The sequence below is a fragment of the Magnolia sinica genome, chromosome 13, assembly GCF_029962835.1.
Source record: "Magnolia sinica isolate HGM2019 chromosome 13, MsV1, whole genome shotgun sequence".
Classification (NCBI taxonomy): Eukaryota; Viridiplantae; Streptophyta; class Magnoliopsida; order Magnoliales; family Magnoliaceae; genus Magnolia; species Magnolia sinica.
Genome location: NC_080585.1, coordinates 18,130,721 through 18,150,208, shown reverse-complemented (window position 1 = coordinate 18,150,208; position 19,488 = coordinate 18,130,721). Strand labels below are relative to the sequence as shown.

The 19,488-nt window shown below is 41.6% G+C and overlaps 2 protein-coding genes and 1 long non-coding RNA gene across 3 annotated transcripts; 2 read left to right on the top strand and 1 right to left on the bottom strand.

Annotated features, from left to right (window-relative positions):
- Positions 1 to 486: 486 nt before the first annotated feature.
- On the top strand, positions 487 to 4,172 carry LOC131223048 (DEAD-box ATP-dependent RNA helicase 35-like). The gene is made up of 2 exons (XM_058218329.1): positions 487 to 1,483; positions 3,286 to 4,172. Exons 1-2 carry the CDS (start codon positions 495 to 497, stop codon positions 4,148 to 4,150), a joined length of 1,854 nt encoding a protein of 617 aa, XP_058074312.1. The 5' UTR covers positions 487 to 494; the 3' UTR covers positions 4,151 to 4,172.
- A 1,407-nt stretch (positions 4,173 to 5,579) lies between these two features.
- On the top strand, positions 5,580 to 6,236 carry LOC131224052 (uncharacterized). The gene is made up of 2 exons (XR_009160809.1): positions 5,580 to 5,821; positions 5,947 to 6,236. It is a non-coding gene; the product is annotated as an uncharacterized LOC131224052 (long non-coding RNA).
- A 2,931-nt stretch (positions 6,237 to 9,167) lies between these two features.
- On the bottom strand, positions 9,168 to 15,858 carry LOC131223047 (cyclin-dependent kinase F-1-like). Its single transcript, XM_058218328.1, has 2 exons — positions 15,312 to 15,858; positions 9,168 to 10,167 (listed from the first exon to the last, which is right to left on the bottom strand). The coding sequence occupies exons 1-2, from the start codon at positions 15,810 to 15,812 to the stop codon at positions 9,214 to 9,216; spliced, it is 1,455 nt and encodes a 484-aa protein (XP_058074311.1). The 5' UTR covers positions 15,813 to 15,858; the 3' UTR covers positions 9,168 to 9,213.
- Between the last annotated feature and the right edge of the window lie 3,630 nt (positions 15,859 to 19,488).

The window sequence follows — 19,488 nt, the reverse complement described above, 5'->3', positions numbered from 1 at the left end:
ACTAAGGGAAACAGTGGTGAATGAGAGTTGACCATTAAAAACTTTTTGGGGGACATTAAAGTTTAGGATCAAGTTGATCATTGTTTTTTCCCTGAATATGGGCCTGTATGACCTAATCAACAGATTGGATGTCAAATAAACAGTACAATAGGCCTTAGGAGGATTTTAATGGTGGATATCCAATCACTATTATTTTCCAGTCCCTCTGAAACACATACATCATGGTGGGGCCCACAAAGCACCGACCATCAGCCACGTGGCCGGTGGCAGGGGAGTAGCCAATCCGTTTCCAGATTTGAAACCCCAATTACTTTAGGCAGGGACATTCGGGATTTAAAATCCCCTCACATCATGGTGCCAAACGACCCCTAATGAAAGTTTGAAATGTCCATTTTATAACTCCTCTCTGTCAAATAATTCCCTTCTATAGCTCCGGGCGGTGAACTATCTTCGTCTCTCTCTCATACCAGAAACTCCAAACCCTAACCCTAGTCATGGAAACCCTAAATCCATCCAAACCCTCGAACATCGGCATCGAAGGGGAAGATGACGATGGCTACGTTGAATACGTCCCCGTCAAGAAACGCCGTGCCATGGAAGTCCAGAAGATTCTCCATCGCAAGGGCGTCAAGTCCTCCAACCCCACTTCGGTCGACCCTACCACCTCCTCCGATCCCACTGCCGATCTCTCCTCCGATCCTGACCGTCCCAAGCCCCCCGAATCCAAGCCCAGTCTCCTCATCAAGGCCTCCCAGCTCAAGCGCGACCTCCCCGAGATCACCCCCACCGAGCAGCTCGTCCAGCAGGAGATTGAGATGATCGAGCACCTCTCCGACCGCAAGACCCTGATGTCCGTGCGCGAGCTAGCCAAGGGCATCACCTACACCGAACCCCTCGCCACGGGCTGGAAACCCCCCTCCGCCATACGCCACATGTCCCCCAAGGAGGCCGATACTGTTCGTCGCCAGTGGCATATCCTTGTTGAGGGCGACGACGTGCCGCCGCCCATCAAGAACTTCAAGGACATGCGCTTGCCAGAGCCCATCTTGAAGAAGCTCAAGGAGAAGGGAATCGTGCAGCCGACACCGATCCAGGTCCAAGGCCTGCCTGTCATCCTGTCGGGCGACATGATCGGGATTGCCTTCACTGGGTCTGGTAAGACACTGGTTTTCGTGCTGCCGCTGATCATGGTGGCACTACAGGAGGAGGTGATGATGCCGATCATGCCCGGGGAGGGGCCATTTGGGCTCGTGGTCTGCCCATCCAGGGAGTTGGCGAGGCAGACGTATGAGGTGGTCGAGCAGTTCTTGGTCCCGTTGAAGGAGAATGGGTACCCGGAGCTGAGACCGTTGCTCTGCATTGGCGGGGTGGATATGCGGTCGCAGCTGGAGGTCGTGAAGAAGGGAGTGCATATTGTGGTGGCAACACCGGGTAGGTTGAAGGATTTATTGGCAAAGAAGAAGATGAGTCTTGATAATTGCAGGTATGGAAAGATGAAATCCATGATACATAGTGACTTGAATCTTTGCATGCTTAGTCCATGATACATGGTGACTTAAATCTTTGCATGCTTAGCTGCATTTTAGTTGTCTGCTTTTGTTCAAAGAGGAGACAGACCATGTTCGATCAAGCAGTTCAGCCCAACTCACAAAATGCACACACGGGTTCTACCATTTGCTGAATTACACTATTTACATGGTGGGCCACCCCTTGTGAATGTGGGATGCCCCAGCAATATTGTCTACTATCAGATGTCCTACTTGTCTAATTGGGCTGTAAATGGGCACAGCCCGACCTGTTCCATGCAAAATCAAAATTTTGAATAGGCTGACACAAACAGCCTGGCTTAATCAGTTCAATCTGGGTCTTAACAAACCCCAGGCCTGTTGACAGCCCTAATTGAATGTGGGCTTTTGGATATAATTGTCCATTTGCAAGCCACCAATTGGATAATCTGATAGGTGAGTTATTAGTGCATGTCCCACCATTTGTTGGCTACCTAGATAAAATGTCTTAGATATCCAAAAAGGTGGGCCCTACCTGTACTGTTGATGGGTCAGGTAAAATCCCTTATTATTTCAATCAAGCATCGCATATTAACAAGGCACTCAGCTGTATGATTAATCTTTTTGAACAGCAATGAAAATAAGTTTTATTTAAGAAGCAAAAATGAAACATAGAATGAATTTACACTCATTACATTCTAAAAGGTAGAATCACCCCAAAAAATGAATGCGCACGTTTATAAAATGGGGACTGTTCAATACTTTGGGTCAGCATGGAATGGAACCATGACCTTGTGTTGAGAAATATGTATATGGTGTGCTTCAAGAGTATATATGATGATAGGGTTCTAATAGCATGGAACCTTTGAAGAAACTGACATTTGGATGATATTGGATATCTTGCACTGAAATATTGACCTACTTTGATATCTATAGTTACATGTGGAGCTCATAATCTTATATGTTTGCAGGTTTGAATGCATAGAAACCTTCACCTAAGGGTGTCCATTGATAGTAAAGGTTTCCATCATTGGAGGCCTTAAGCATGGTGGAAAAGGGCTTCCACTGGTCAGCTAAAGGGACTCCATGAAAGTTGAATTTCTAGGATTCCAGCCCAAAAGCGGGAATGTTGTCCATGGGAGAAGGAACCCTAAAAAATTGCGCCGTACTCGTATCCCTATGCAATCCTTCCCCATCGAATGTAATCCAATCAGACAGCCCTGATTTCATGAGAGTGTGTGTTTACATTTTAGGACCGACTCGGTACATGGACTGTGTCTTCCGCTCGTGACCTCATGTGCTATAGAGTCACTTCAATTATGCTCCTGCAGTACACTTTTGAATTGTCAATCATGATCATGATTTCTAGCTGTCATCTGTACACAAAATCTCAACAGCCATGGAATTCTGGATGTCGGCATTCAAACAAAACGTTAACATCCATTGAGCCCCTTAACCTGGAGACCCGGACATGGACATCCCCTTGAGAAGCTTGTTCCTCATGTCTAAAATACCCTCTACAATCCTTCTCTTTTGTGCCCATCCTCTACGGGTCATAATTAGAAGCTCCTTCAAACAGGCACATGCAGTCAATGTTGTCCTGTTGCTGCACTTCATCCAGCTCTCGAGTGTGCATCAGTGTTAAATTCATGTTTACTTCTGAAGTTTTTAATCATGTAGGTTTGAGGCTGCTATGCTATTTCCAGTCTATTTCTTCGAAACAAAGCCGACCTTTAGAGGGTTGATTTTATTCCTGATCTGACAACGGTTTCTGTTGCAGGTACTTGACATTGGATGAGGCGGATAGGTTGGTTGACTTGGGATTTGAGGATGATATCAGGGAAGTCTTTGATCACTTCAAAGCCCAAAGGCAAACTCTTCTTTTCTCTGCCACCATGCCTAAAAAGATCCAAAACTTTGCAAGAAGTGCTTTGGTGAAGGCCGTGACTGTCAATGTGGGAAGAGCAGGAGCAGCCAATCTCGATGTTATCCAAGAAGTTGAGTATGTGAAGCAAGAAGCGAAGATCGTCTATCTTCTTGAATGCCTGCAAAAGACACCCCCTCCTGTCCTGATATTTTGTGAGAACAAAGCCGATGTGGACGACATCCATGAATATCTGCTGCTGAAAGGTGTTGAGGCAGTAGCTATACATGGAGGTAAGGATCAAGAGGAGAGAGAATATGCCATTTCCTCCTTCAAAGCTGGGAAGAAGGACGTCTTGGTTGCGACTGATGTTGCTTCAAAAGGCCTGGATTTTCCTGATATTCAGCATGTTATCAACTATGACATGCCTGCTGAGATTGAGAACTACGTGCACAGGATTGGTCGAACCGGAAGGTGCGGGAAGACTGGCATAGCAACAACATTTATAAACAAGAACCAAAGCGAGACAACATTACTAGATCTAAAGCACCTCCTGCAAGAAGCAAAGCAAAGAATCCCACCTGTGCTAGGGGAACTCAACGATCCAATGGAAGATGTGGATGCCATTACCAATGCCAGTGGAGTAAAGGGTTGTGCTTATTGTGGTGGGCTTGGTCACCGTATCCGCGACTGCCCCAAGTTGGAACATCAGAAGAGCATGGCGATTGCTGGTTCAAGAAGGGATTATTTTGGATCTGGAGGCTATCGAGGGGAGATATGAACTCTCTCTTGTTTATGTAACCAAATCTTTCATGTACAGTATGAATGGTGTTTGCTTTCAGAGATTGGGCATTTTGCCATTCTGACTTGTAGCTACATTTTACCATCTGTAAGCTTTGTTTCCCTTTTTTTTTCCTTTTTATACAAACAAAACTATTAAAATGAGGTCCGTGATCCGGTGGACATTATCATTTTTTATGGATGAAATTAGGGATTTAGGTTCTAATCTCAATGTTGTGATTGTATTTATCATGTTTCAAGGAAACAGGCATACTTGTACGGGGAGGGTCCTAGGCCCCTGCTCTTGGTATCAGAAACTTAATACACTATATTGATGAACGATTGTTCTTTGTTTCTTTCTTTTCTTTCTTTTTTTTTTTAAAAAAAAATTTGAAAAAGAAGAACATCTTGCACAAGCAATTCATGGTCATGTGAGATGGGTGAAAAATGTGTGCTCGTGGAGCATGAAAGTGGGACTTTTAAACCAGTATTTTTTTTTCCCTGTTACTTGCAGGAGGAAAGCACAGGAAAAAGAGACATGCTTCTGCGTCCGTGGCTGTGCATGATGCCACTAGTATCTGTAACAGGCTATCAACTTTTATTTATATAATTGTGATAATGAGCTGTTTATGATTGGTCATTGGCACATTACAGTGATGACTAATGAAGAAAAGTTTAAACCGGATCTTAAAGGCTCTTGGATAACACAAAAATATATAGTTTTTGGTGTTAGCTTAAAGAGGGAAGCATGGTGTCCCCTTTGTAGAAGGAGCCTATCAGACTCGGGAGTGTGAAAACTGCGTTAGATTATTACACTGCCTTCGGCATTTCTATCTCAGTCCAGATCTGAGAGACTTGTTAGTGTGGTCTGCATCCCCCTCTGGTTCCTTCATGGCTAGATCTTTTTATAACATGATCTGACATCATGGTGCCTCCTTTGAAACCACCTTCTTTTGCATTGTCCTATCGCATATCAGCTATGGAACCACATTGTCAATCTCTTCAAGGTGAATTGGATTATGCACAATCAGTTCCGCAGATGCTTGGGGCTAGGCAAGGAGTCCCCATGGCGAAAGGCAGGTTATCTGTTTGGCGGAAACTTCTTTTGGCTGGCCTCTGGAACCTTTGGAAGGAATGTGATTCTCGGTGTTTCAATAACAAACGCTCATCTATGGAGCAAATCGTGAGGAGGGTGAAAAGGGATGTAGTTGAATAGGCTACTGGGCGCCTTTTAGTAGACTTGAATGTAGTCTGTTCTTTTTTGGGAATTGTAGTCTACCTATAGCTGTATTTTTTGTCTTGGCTTCTTGTCAAGCTGTTTTTAATAAAGATTATTCATAACCTTAAAAAAAAAAAAAAACAAAATGAAACGAAACAAAACAAAACAAATATATATAGTTTTCAACATCTGGTCCATGATCACCATTTAAGAGGTATGTATGCTGATGATTCATGTATGGACTTGCTATGGTTATCTTTACTTTTAAATGCTTCAATGGATTTCCTCAGAGGTGCCATTTTATTGGTTTTTTCTTTTTCCTTTTCTTTTTGCAGTTGTTTTCATTGGACCTTTACAACGTTTAGCTTTTATGAATGCTGTTTCCTATATCTTTCCGTCTGCCTTTAAAGGCATGGGAGATTGGTGAAGATGGGAGTATTCAAAACCATTGAGGTCTCTGTACACCTAATGTCTTCTGGTTGACGTGAAGTTCATGACACTTTATTCCTCTAGTTTCATGTATTGGTTAGGTCTTCATCGTTACTGGATTCTGCCACCGATTACAGCAATTTTTGCAGAGGCTTACTGGTGGGAAGTGATGCCTTCTCCTAAAGCTCATGGGAAGTGAAGACACAAAGCAGTCTTGCCTACACAGATGAAATGACTCCAGACCACATGGTTCCGATTCTCTAGTTGGGATTCAGGTAAAAATCATGGATCAGTTTCAGTCTGTTGTGCAAAGAAAAGGCTGGCATCTGCTTCAGATTGTATATTACAACCTGAGCAATCTTGGAGGTGGTGCATCGCGTAGGCAATGTGAACTTGTGATCAGCGATGATGGTGAAATGGACCCTTTGTTTGTCAAATAGCATCAGGACCGAGAGCTGTATGCTGTTCACAGAAATGGAGCTGAAATTAGAATAACCGAAAGCAGGAATGTGTATATTGTGTCTGGAGGTCTAAAACATATATAGATGCATTTCCCATGGACGGGCATATTATGCGCACCTCATCTATGGCGGATGGTGAAGCTCACTGCTATGAGGGGATTGCTGAACTCTTTTTTAATTTTGAGGGTTAAACATGGATCAAGAAATGATGGGCCATCATTTGCAGGAGTCTTCAATGAGGTTTCTCAAACTCATTTGAAATGAAGTAATCTTATATGCGGTATATGTTTGTTGGAGATGCCATACCTACAGGTGAAATGCAAGCTGGACGTTGAACCAGGTAATTCTCATGTGGGTTGTTGTGCATTTTGCAGGAATGCTCTCTATGTTCTCCATGGGCAACTAGGCGTGCAAGGAGAGGGGAGGGTGTGTGTTAGCATGACTATAGGATCCTCCAGCCAGGGGTATGTCTCAGTAGTATCTTTGGCCTTCAGGTTGGACTTGAGGACTCAGCTTGGTGATCTAGATGGCTGAATCTTATGGGATCCAACAAGGATAAATCATGCCCAAAAATCTCCCAAGTGGAAGCTTGAATTCATTCAGTCGTTGATCCTGCGATATGAACCTTTGTAGTCTGTCTGTCCATAGCCGGATCCCTGGATCCATCAAATCTGGATCACCGACCTAAGGGATCTCATTTGATGCTTTGCACTTGAGGGTTTTAAAATTGGTTTTCTAGAGGGATTTTGGTGGTCATGGAATTTTGGGGTGAAATGGATACAATTTTGGTTTTTGAAGACACGATTACAATGGAGATTTGGTGCAGGAGACTGCAAGTTCTGATTTGGGTTTGACAGTGCTAGTAGCAAGGGTTCTCATTTTGCTGGTATGGGGAGGATTCTTCTTGATGGTTGGGTAGACTGTAGCAGCCTTCTCAGGTCCTTTTAAGGTGGATAGCGCGGTTTGGGGAGCGGCTGCTCTCAGAGAGAGAGAGAGAGAGAGAGAGAGAGAGAGAGAGAGAGAGAGAGAGAGAGAGAGAGAGAGAGAGAGAGAGAGGCTAATTTGAATCCACTTCCACAGGATCCTTGCTCTTGCTCAGGTGGTAGACTCTCGGGAGTTTCAACGCCTGGTCAAGGGTTGGAGTATCCATAGGTGGTGAAAGCCCACTACGGCGTGAGTGTGTAGGGGTGTGTGTGCGTGTGTTAAAATTTCAAAAAAGAAAAGAAAAAAGAATCCACTTCCACAGTAAAGAAATTGTGGTGGAAGTGGCGAATCCTTGAGTGTTTTAACTGGATAGTGGGAGAGGAACTTGTTCCTTTTGGTTGGTTTGGCCCTTTTTCAGGAGACTAGATCTTTGTCAACATGTATAAGCGTTTCATTTTCCTTGCCTGATGAGGCTGCTGCTGCTGCTGCTGCTGTGTTGAGGAATGTTGTGTCGGTTTCTTTGTTGAGGTGAAACCAAGTGCGGCAGTAGCAGGGGTGCCCACCATCCGGTAATCTAGGCCGTTGGCTTGCTGCATCCCGCTGTCTATGGTGCAAAGCTAAAAAGTTGCCTTGATGGAGCATTCTTGACTTTTCAATTTGTGGTCTACAGATTGACGGTTAGAATTTAGAAGGACATCATGTCCAAGGGTTACATTTTTTTTTTTTTTCCACGATGGAGGTAATTTTTGTTGTGTTTGCCAATACATCCTAACATGGACAATTCAATAGGTAAAATAAGATAATTACCGTTGTTATCAGATCTGCTATTATACTTCACCCATGATAGGATCAGTGGTTTGGACAGTCGGATGGGCTGTTGAACTTTGCTGTTTATGGTGGATGAATCACCACCACCAGAAAATGGGAGTGGGCTGTTGAACTTTGCTGTTTATGGTGGATGAATCACCACCATCAGAAAATGGGAGTGGAGCTATCAAAGGTGCCTAGCCTTGTATCGTATAGCACTTGAAGAGTATAAGAGCTCCAACACAAATGGTGCGGGAGCCATATTTCACCCTCCGCATGCTGCTTTATCCACGAGCCCGTTGATTTTCAATCTTCGTGCCAACAATCTTCAATCTTCTGGCTGTTTGTCATCTGTGCTACACCGTGGTTTGAAAATAAGGCCGGTAAGGCATGCAACATCAGATGCTGTCAATCATTTCAACATCCTACCCCTGCCGGGACAGTACGTCCATTTTAACAAATCGTTTTAAGGCATGGGCTCATAAAGGAGGCACACCCAAGGCCCAAGTGGGCCACACCACAGCAAGCAGTGGTGATAATGATGCCACCATTGAAACCTTCCTAAGGCCCACCATAATGTTTATTTGCCATCCAACCTGTTCATAAGGTCACATAGACCTGGATGAAAGGAAAACTCAAACATAAGCTTGATCAGAAATTTCTGTGGCCCCCAAGAAGTTTTCAATGGTAAGCATTCAACCCCCACTGATTGCTGTGGTGTGGTATACTTGAGCTTTGGATCTGCATTATTTTTGGTCTCATTTCCTAAAATAATCTAGCAAAATGGATGGACAGGGTGGATAGAACACATACATTACGGTGGGTCCCACAGAGCTCCTGCAGGTACTGAGTCCATCCTGGCAGGGGTAGGATGGAATCTGTGTCCCCATTTCTCATACATGACTTGCATGCCAATCAGATTGGCCTCACTTTTTAGGCGCCACGAAAGCACCCATGATGTGGTGTACGATGAATGGCCTGGTCTAGCACAAGGGACACAGTCACCAGAGGTTACCAGACTACTAAAAACTGATCTCATGAACAAAATCTCTTTCAGAGACAAAATTGCAGTTTTAATGTTTTATACAACACACCATCAAAGGTTTCTGTGTAATTTGCATCGAATACTTACCAAATTGGTAATCCAACTACGTAGGATTCATCTGATCACTAAAAGAATGTAATGAAATAATTTTCCACAATACCTTTTTTCATTCCTTCATTTCAAGAGAATCGAATAGAGAAGCCCTTATCGGTGGTTGAGACATCGACGCTGCCAAACTCAGGATCAGAATCCGAATCAAAATCCTTGTAGTCACACCACTCTCCTTGGGAGCTCTCATCCTGGCTGTCGCTTCTAGAAGGCACTCTGAGCTCACTTGTAGGAACTGGCACAGGCTCCTCATTCAAATACCTGTCATGAAGTAGTTCCATTGCAGTAGCTCTATTCATCGGGTCGTAGCAAATGAGTCTCTTCACAAGATTGATTTCGGTGCCAGACCAGTTTGGTAGACATGCTTCCAAACCGAGTGGATTTTCAACCCTGTTAAAGAAAATCTTTCCATAGTCGGGAAGTTTTGAACAGCCCGGCCAAGTTTCTTCATTTAAGTTGCCCACGACATTGATGATCCTACTAAGCTGATCGATGTCTGATGTTCCAGGGAACAGGGGCTCTAGGCTGAGAAGCTCCGCGAAAATGCAACCCAACGACCACAGGTCGATCTCAAGTCCATAGTTGGTAGATCCATAGAGTAGTTCTGGAGCCCTAAACCATCGAGTGCCGACGCAGGAAGTGAAGGCCCCGGATTCATCCTCTCCCCCCTCATCTGCCTCATAAGAATAAGAGTTCTTGAAAGGATCATCGTCCATGTCGCTCGTAGTGCAGGTAGCGAGGCAAGATACATCACTGTCAGGAAGCTTTGCCTCCACGTCAGTTTCATCCACAGGATCTTTGGACTTGAGGCCATCTAGCCCTTGCAAAGAACCTTCTCCATGTAAAGGCCTGGGCTCTTGGAGTACAGTTGATGGGTTCCTGGAACCTTCTGGCCATGAACTTTCTGCTTCTGGATTTGGAATAACTTCAGGCTGTTGGAGATTCCATTCCTGGGTTTGAGGATCTTGCCCATGTGGGTTATCGTCTATGGGCACAAATCTTGGCTCTGGGATAAGTATTCTCGACTGGAAAACCAACGCCACCAAATTTCACATTTCCAAGTCATACACTTAAAAATGTCTCCCACTGCTATTGGATATATATTAACATTTACAAAAGCACATGAATTGCAGCATAAGATATGCATGAGGAAATATCAGTGACCACCTATATGAGGATGAAATGTAAAGGGCATGGTAGTCTAACATGGCAGTCAACAAAGAGTCCAACTCTAAAATGGGATGCCTGAGCATACTTAGTCTCTGGTTTTAAGTATCTTGCCCATTTATGTGATATAATTTGCAGAACAAATCTATGCTCCTGAAATTTCCTCAACTGGCAAACCAACACCAGACAATTTTCTCATAAGCTTAGAGGCTGCAAAACTTTCATATACCTGAAAGATGATGCTAGATAGGTATACCAACATTAGCAGAAATACACAAATCACCACCAAGATGATGCACGAGAAAAATGGTAATTGCCTTTGGGAAAAGGCCAGTGATGACGGTGTAAATAACAGAATTGCAAAAAGCAGCAGCAACAACAGTTACCAACTTCTCTTGTTTTCCGTATTTGTTTCATGCTTCTTGCTAAAATACAATTGCTATCATTGTAAAGTGCGATGTTTCACGTAACGGTTTCTCGCGTGGCTACATCCATTTCTTGCATTGTTTCTAACAACTATTTCTACTTCCGGCAGCAAACCCAAAGGTTAAAATGGGCTGCCAAATTCCCAACACATTTAATTCTATAGCTCCTGAAGCATAAATTGAGATGGTAAATTACTGAACCTCTACCAAGTTCAAGTTGCCAGCCTTGTTTTACTGATCATTAAATATTCTCATTATCATGGATCCAACACTCAAAACCTGTTTTTTCGGCAACTCGTTTCTCTGGAAATACATCTGTTATCTAATCATATAAATAAATAAAAACTGGTCTAACCCTTGGAATCCGGAGACCACACTTAAAGATATCTGGCTACAACTACTCTCACAAAGAAGACTCGGATATAGACTGACAATGAGGTCAGTGATTCAAACTTCATGTTACACATTTATATCATCACCATCAAAACCTTCTCCATGCTAAATGGGTGTAGATTCATGCTACAGCTTACATATCATATGAAGAACATAAATATAGTGTGGAAGCAGATTGCTAGTTACAGTCATTTTAACCTTGTTCTTTTGTTCCAATTAAACCAATCCAAATCAAATGGAAACAATTTTCTTATGAAGCTCCTTTGAGAGGGGTGGTAGTGACGATGATGGTTTACTGCCCCTTTTCTAGGGATCCCAAATATGAATTCTTTTTTGGTTTTGGACATGTATTTGATGGTGTAACAGGCCATTCTTTGGTAAGAATGCTATTTTCCGGGTAGCATCAGCTTGACCAGCTGAAAGCCTACCAAATAGGCCCTAATCAAACGCAAACCAAGCATGATTTAGGGCCTGTTACAAATAAATACAATAAAAAGATGGAAAAATTTAAAACAAAGAGTGATGGTTTACTCCATTCAATATTTCCCAAAATGATCCACTTTGCTTTGATTCATCAAATCCGACTCAAAAATATTTTTTGAAAGGTGAATCCCACTCAAATTATGTGTTTTGATCCTCAAAATAGGCCTAAATCGAGTTTAAATTAGTTTTCAAGCTTCTTCATGGTTAGAATGAATAAAGAAGTGAAAAGAGAGAGAGAGAGAGAGAGAGAGAGAGAGAGAGAGAGAGAGAGAGAGAGAGAAAATAAAAAATTTCATAATGTACCACTCAAATTGAAAGGGAAATTTTATAGGGATAGCTATAAGACCATCCCATGCTTTATGAGAAAATGGTAGGTAGTTAAGGAACAATATGTTCTTAGGATGAGTGTAGCTGAAATGAGGATGTTAAGATGGATGAGCGGCAAGATGACTTCTTTTTTTTTCATCTCAACTCCTTTCTCCTAAAGGTAGTTTTTGACGATTATCCTTTGGTAAATGCAGTTGAGGGAATTTAGAAGTTGCACCAATGAGTAATAATATGAGGGGAAGTAGACAGATGTTTTAGTCACATGCAACAGAGACCAAAAACCACACCAGCTAGAAGGAGTGAGTTAGCATTTGAAGGCTTTAAAAGGGCAAGGGATAGGTCCAAAAAGGATGTGGATGGAAGTAGAAAGAAAAGATTTGCTGACCTATGGTTTACCTGAAGGTATGGCCCTTGTTAGAGTGGAATGGTAGAATAGGATTCATGTAGCTGAACCCCCAACTTTTTTTTTTTTTTTGGAAAGGTGATGAAAATTTTATTAAAAGAGTGCCAAAGGAGCACAAAACTACAAAAACTCCAAAGGAGCCTAAAAGAGACCATCTACATCAATCATGGTGTGTCGAAAAGGCCGTTATGTAAAGGTAACGGTAGCAACCGTTACATGTTACGGGGTTGTAACAGTTGTAATAGCTGTTATGGAAAAAAATGACCCATAACCGCCGTTAATGGCCCGTTACATCCCCTATAAAGGCCATAACAGCCCCGTAATGGCCTGTTACAGAGCATGCACAAGTTTTTTAGACTTTTTTTTTTTCAACATTACGGAATAGACATAGGTTTTTTTTTAAAATTATTTATAAATAATAATAAAAAAGAGACCATAACGGCCGTTACGGGGGCCGTAACAACCGTTACGACCTATATCGTAAAGGTAACGGTGGTGGCCGTTACGACCACCATTACCGTTATGGAATACCTTGACATCAATATTCAATGAAAATGCCTAGGCTTCTACATTCACTTTAGCTTGCTCAATCATCCTTGACGCCAACTTGCACTTGGCTTTGAAGCAGCGGTTGTCCTTTCATCCCATCTAGACCAAAGACCCATTAATAGAGACAATATCCACAAAAGCTTTCGTTCCTTACTATGACCACCCTCATGCCAAGCTTGCAACAACCCATTCACTTGATGCATGCATTACTCACGGGATTTCGAAACCCTCCCAACAAACTTTCGAAATTGACCTTGTGGGTAGACAATGAATAAACAAGTGGTTTACTGATTTTGCATCACTAAGACACGTGGGACACGTTGGGATAATCATCGCTTTTTATGGAGGTTGTCTATGATGAGCACTCTACTTCTACCCGTTAGACAAGCAAAGGCTGCCACCATAGGAGAGGCGCCGCACTGTCATACCTAAGCTGCCAAAATTAAACCCGAATTTGACCCCTTGTGTTGTGATTGATCAAGCTATAGAAGGGCCTTACTGAAAACTTGCCCGACTTCGACGCTCCCCAACTCAGGGTGTCTCTTACCCTGGCGAAAGGCTAAGGGCCTGGAGCATAGTTGAAGCCCTAGCAATCTCATCAATCTCCTTGTCTGATAGATTTCTTCCACAGTCTACCCACCTTCTTTTCCTGAATAAGAGAAACATTTTACAATTGTAATATTGCTTTTTGTTGCAAACTTGGCCGGCCTAGGAAATTCATATTAGAGGGGTCTTTCCCTATCTAGGCATCTTCCCAAAACCACACGCTCTCACCATCCTTGACTTTGAATTAGATGCCTACCCTGACTTAGCTACTACACTTTCATTTGCTTTCCAAATCCAGGAAGCTCTATACAATGAGGACCCTTTTACCCACCTCCAATTTGTTGAGGCTCCATACTTTCCAACCAACACCTAGCGCCACAAACAGCTATCCTCTGACCCAAATCTTCACAACCACTTCCCTACCAATGCTTCATTAATAGCTTCTAGTGGCTTCACCACCGCCCGACCTCCCTATTCGGCTTACACACTTCGTCCCACTTCAATAAGTGAAAATTCTGAGTCTTTGTTGAGCCTTGCCATAAAAATTTGTGCCTCAACTTTTTCAAACGGTTCAATACCAACTTCAGACATTTGAAAAGGGATGTAAAATATAATGGCACGCTTGTCATTACCGCTTTTATCAGAGTAAATCTTCCCCCTAAAGATAAGTGTCTACTCTTCTATTTTGCCAATCTTCCTTCCTCTTTCTCTGTGACCTTGTCCCAGAGATGCTTCGGCAGCTTGCCCATATAGAGAGGAAAACGTAGATACACATATAGCCGATCTAATTAATTGTGATGAGGCTTAGATGATGATGATGATGAAGACATTTATGGCTATATTGGCCTATAAATGTGCCCATAATGGACGTATTGGCCTATGTCAATTGACATGGCCCATTTTTTAGAAGAGACAATTCACCGCTGTATCACGAAATGGTGATTGTTTCCTTTATGTAACGGTCAATATGACTATAACATAACCATTGTTTACTACCATGACACCGACATGAACAACAAATTAGCATATACCCTATACTTAAAGAGCAACAATTAATACCAAGACTTCGAGTAGGTTCTTGATAGGTGGCTAGATCATCCACTTCACATTATTTTTTGTCATGTGGCACCAAAAAGGCTCTAATACCACCTGCAGTGTGTTGCATGATGCAAACTTGATTCAGACCATTCCAAGTACACAACCATACAAGGCATCAAGGGTGACGATTACATACAAGATATTGGAAACTGGTGGCATAACTAACCCACAGAGAAGGGATAAGATCACCAAGTGGAACCACTGCAACTATAAAGTCGAAAATGAGTTACAATAGAGCAGTTACTAGCCCAAGCACAATCCCAAATTGCATAATCTGATATCTAGACATAGGTGAACTGGGTGCTAATTTAGTCCATTTCCTACTAATTCCAGCTACAATCAGATTCATCTCTCAAATGTAAGGTGTAAACTCAAACAATTCATGCAATTCAATTACCAATATATGAACTTGACAATTCCATAAGCATTAGAATACTGAGCTGAACAACGGAGGAATCGTACCATTTTCTGGCAGAGCAAGGTAGGTCACAGACACAATCATGTGGACTACATTCCCACCAATCAAGAAAATCCACATAATGGGCCCCAATGTTATTGACGCATGGTCCAAAAATCACTCAGACTGAACAATCCTAACCATTGAATTTTGCCAGATTCCCTTTTTCACCGTCCACTTGATGGCAGCCCAATCGGATGGATGGGATAATCTGATCAATACAATTCTTCAGCCCTACCCCTTCCTATAGTAGGGCCCATTGTCTCAACAGCCTAAATCGACAGAATGCAAATGATTATACACATAGCATGTAGTAATTACCTGACCGAAGTCTGCCAATTTGAGAACACCGTCAGCGGAGATGAGAAGATTCGACGGCTTGAGATCACGATGGACCACCAAATTCCGGTGGCACGCGTCAACCCCTTGGAGGATCTGAACCATCCATCTCTTAATCTCGCCAACGGACATCCCATCCGAGCAGTTCCGTTTGGCGTGGTGGATGACGGAGGCGAGATCGGAAGGGAGGAATTCAAGGACAAGGACAGCATCTTCATCATCATCCTCGTGCCAGAAGTAGTCAAGGAGGGAGACGACGTTGGGGGAGTTTTGTAGAGTTTGGAGGGCCTCAATCTCTCGGAAGGAGCTCTGGTAGTCGTGGATCTCCTTGAGCGCTACGATGAGGTTGTCCGACACGCGACGGGCGCGGTAGACGTCGGAGTACGTGCCGGATCCGATACGGTCGAGGATTTCGTAACGGGCGGTGATTTCGGTGCGGGTGTGGATGCTCCAGCTCTTCCGAGAGGGACGAGAAGCTTCCATGGAAGGAAGAGGAATTGCACAGGATTGGGAAAGAATCTAGGTTTTGGATATGAGAGAGAGAGAGAGAGAGAGAGAGAGAGAGAGAGAGAGGCGGGACACGGTTCTGGCACGTTGTACACGTGTTTTCATTTCTGGTATATTGGACCCATGGATTGGATATCTGGACCGTTGGTCTGTTGAGTCCCATCGTTGATGGATAATTTACGAAAAATTTCACTGTTTAGGGAGACGCCGATGTTACGGACCTTTACAGATGAATCTGGACGGTTGTCGTATGCCAATTCGTAACCGTCTATCCATAGGCCACGAATAGAAAGCTCTAAGACTCTTTGATGTATGGCCCATCCAGAGTGGGACATAAAAAAACCAATGGTATGGATTATGATTTACGGAGTCCTTGTTAGAGTTGGAAACTCGTGTGTACTGTGCATAAGTGCTGGACTACGCGAATTTCCTACGACAGTTGGTGCAGGAGCCATTGCAACAAGAAGATCTATGGCCCCCACCGTAATGTTTGTGTAGAATCCACTCTGTCCATCATTTTCTTTAGATCATTATAGCACAGGGATCCAAAAATGAGGTCGATCCAATGGTTAAATGAGCCACACCACAGGTAAAAGTGGGAATCGGTATGCCTGCTATTTAGACTTTTTTGGGCCCAACTAAGCTTTGGATCAGATTGATAATTGAATTTTCCATTCATCCTGCAGTGGATCCCTTTTTGGAACGGGTTGGATTGCATATGAACATCACGGTGGACACCAAGTTTGAATGGTGGGCATTCACATTTCCACTATTCCCTGTGGTGTGGTCCACTTGAATTTTGGATTAGTCTGTTTTTTTCTTTTTCCCTTTTTTAAAATTATCATAAGCAACATGGGGTGGATCAAATGATGGATGGAATGGATTTCAGATTCAAGCATGGGTGTGTCCCCCAGCTGGTATGGATGGCCATTGTTCATCATCCGTTCCGTGATGTACCGAGTAAATGAAGGTGAATGTTATTTGGAGAATATTTGGGCTGGCAAGTTGATTTTGGAAGTAAATGGGTGAAGTGGGTTTTTGAGTTACTTAGAAAGTGGGACGAGTAAATAAATTATAAAAATACTGCTATATACATGTCCATCATACACCTCTCATACTAATACCATTTCATTAAAATTACATTCATAAAATGATCCAAACCATTTAAATTGATGGTTAAAAACACCGAAAAATTACTTGCTTGTAATCCTTATAAATGTGGTTTACCCGAGTTATAAAATTTCATCTTTTTTACTAAAGTATATATTTTAATGGGCTTATTATAATTATTATATTAAATATTACATATGTACACTTTTCTAAGATATTAAAGTGGATTTTTCTTTGTACTCTTCTCCAAACAGAATATTTTACTTTCAAATATATTCCATTTACTCATATTTAAATCCAATTGGGTAAGCTCCAAATTCATATACCTCCATCTATAAGCTTTCCATCAGGTTTTTTTATATATATATAAAACTCGCCTCCTCAGTAAAAAATAAATAAATTCAATCATTAGGATTTAAGCCCACTGTTAAAAAAAAAGACACAAGAATGCTCCACATGTAAAGTATAAGTCATTGTTACAGCCAGATGACACCTTACATTAGATGAGGACTTCTCAAAAAATGACCACGTCTCTTGTATTCTGAATTCTTTTAAATTTAAAAATGCAAACTTTGAATTTAAATTCTGAATTCTATAAGAATTTGTATTTTAAATTCTTTTAAATTCAAATATAAATGTCTACTGTGACTAAAATTTGAATTAGATTTTCAAACACTTTCTGATTTAAGTATACTTAAATGACTCTATATATTAAAAGATCTCTTCTAATTGAATTTACCTTTTAAATATCTTGTAGTTAAAAGCCTGCATTGTGTCATTCCTTGACTGAACGAGGATGTAGTAACTCACCTTGCTATCTCATGGTGAGTAAACTTTGTGGGGCCCACTGTAATGTATGTGTCATCATCTGTGCCATCCATCCATTTTTTTCAGATACATTTTTTAAGAAGTTTTTTTAATATGTTTTTCATGACCCACATCCAGTCCAATCCTCAGAAGAAATATAACAGATCTTACTACAGATGGGAAATGTTTCAGATAAACTAACTAGAAGGAACCTTTAAAAAGGACATATTGGGGAAAAACATGCACTCGCTACTCTTCATCCACACCTCTGAGGAACTCGGCTCGTCTACCGTCATTCGATGTCATGAACACCAGCCAAATGGTAGGACTTACAGAAGTCTCATGCCTTGTATAAATCCTCTTCTTGGTACATAATCTCTGCTGAATTTTCCAAATTTCGCCTTCTTTTTCTTTATTCTTTTTATTTGGATTAGATTCATATTTTAAATAATGATAAAAAAAACAGAAAAAAAGATGTGTGAATATAAGGCCTTCTTTGGTTGCTCCTTAGGGGTCGCTTGGATGCCTGTAAATGATTTACAAGCAAATGATAAAAGCTGATTTTTTTGGCTTTAAGCTGCAAGTGATTTAAAGGTAAATGATTGTTTGTCTTTGGATAACTTATAAATTATTTGGGTCCTATAAATAGAGAGTCAATTTTTCCATTTATAGCCGTTAGGCGATTAATGGAGAGCCTGTAAATGAAATTTGAACCTTTTACCTGTAAATTAGACGGGTAAATGCTTTAAATCATTTGCAGGCTGTAAATGTCATCGAAAAATAGAATTAAATCATTTACAACTTGGTTCATTTACCGGCATCCAAACAACTTTTTAGAAATGAGTTCATCTTATTTTAGTTAACAATAATTATATATTAGAAATTATCTTAAAATGCAATACAGATTTTAGCAATGCTTAAATTAAACTTGATAAACTATAATTTATATAAACTTTGATCTCTAAATACATAATTACCATTAACTAAAATTAGAGAGCATGGGTGTAGCTATGGACAAAGAAAGAGGGTACAGGAAGAGAGCATGGGCAGAGGCTTTATGTCAATTGAAAGAGGTGAGAAAGGGTGAGATATTAGGCCTACCAGCATAAAAATGTTAAATAAAAACACCATGACCGTCATGCACGCCCGGACCTCATGTTGGGTCGGAGGCACAACCAGGATTTATTACGCAACAAATCTAGACATCTGGACTATCGCATCCAACCATGGCATGTGCAAGACATGTAGAGGGCAGACTCCTAACCATGTGCACTAGTACCATTATTTCTGTATTGTTTTCAAAGCAAATGTAAAATTATAAACTTTGCACACACGGTGTATGACACTTAAAAATGTATAGTGAAATATGTAGCAAATGCAGGAAGATAGCACATTTGGCGCATGAAGCTTGACAATATAGGGGGCCACACAATCCATTGTTTTTCTTCACGGGGCATCTAATGAAGTTTGAATAGAGCATATTTGCAATGCTAAAAGATTAACAATGGCACTTAAGATGTATTGAAGGCATCCAATGAAGTTTGAATATAGCATATTTGCAATGCTAGAAGATAGACGGACCTCAGTGTTGAAACGAGGTATCTTTCACTCAGTCTACCACTTGAGCTATGGATATTGACATGTGCAGTAAAAAATTAAGGCCCCGTTTGTTAAATCTGAAATCTAAATTGGCTGAATTATGGCTGAAGTTTGAAAATTAAGTATTGAATTTGAA

Coding starts and splice junctions, on each gene's coding strand:
- LOC131223047 (XM_058218328.1), bottom strand. CDS start 15,812: ATGGAAGCTTCTCGTCCCTCTCGGAAGAGCTGGAGCATCCACACCCGC. Junction 10,168..15,311: donor AATTGGCAGACTTCGGTCAG/GTAATTACTACA, acceptor TTGGTTTTCCAG/TCGAGAATACTTATCCCAGA.
- LOC131223048 (XM_058218329.1), top strand. CDS start 495: ATGGAAACCCTAAATCCATCCAAACCCTCGAACATCGGCATCGAAGGG. Junction 1,484..3,285: donor ATGAGTCTTGATAATTGCAG/GTATGGAAAGAT, acceptor TTTCTGTTGCAG/GTACTTGACATTGGATGAGG.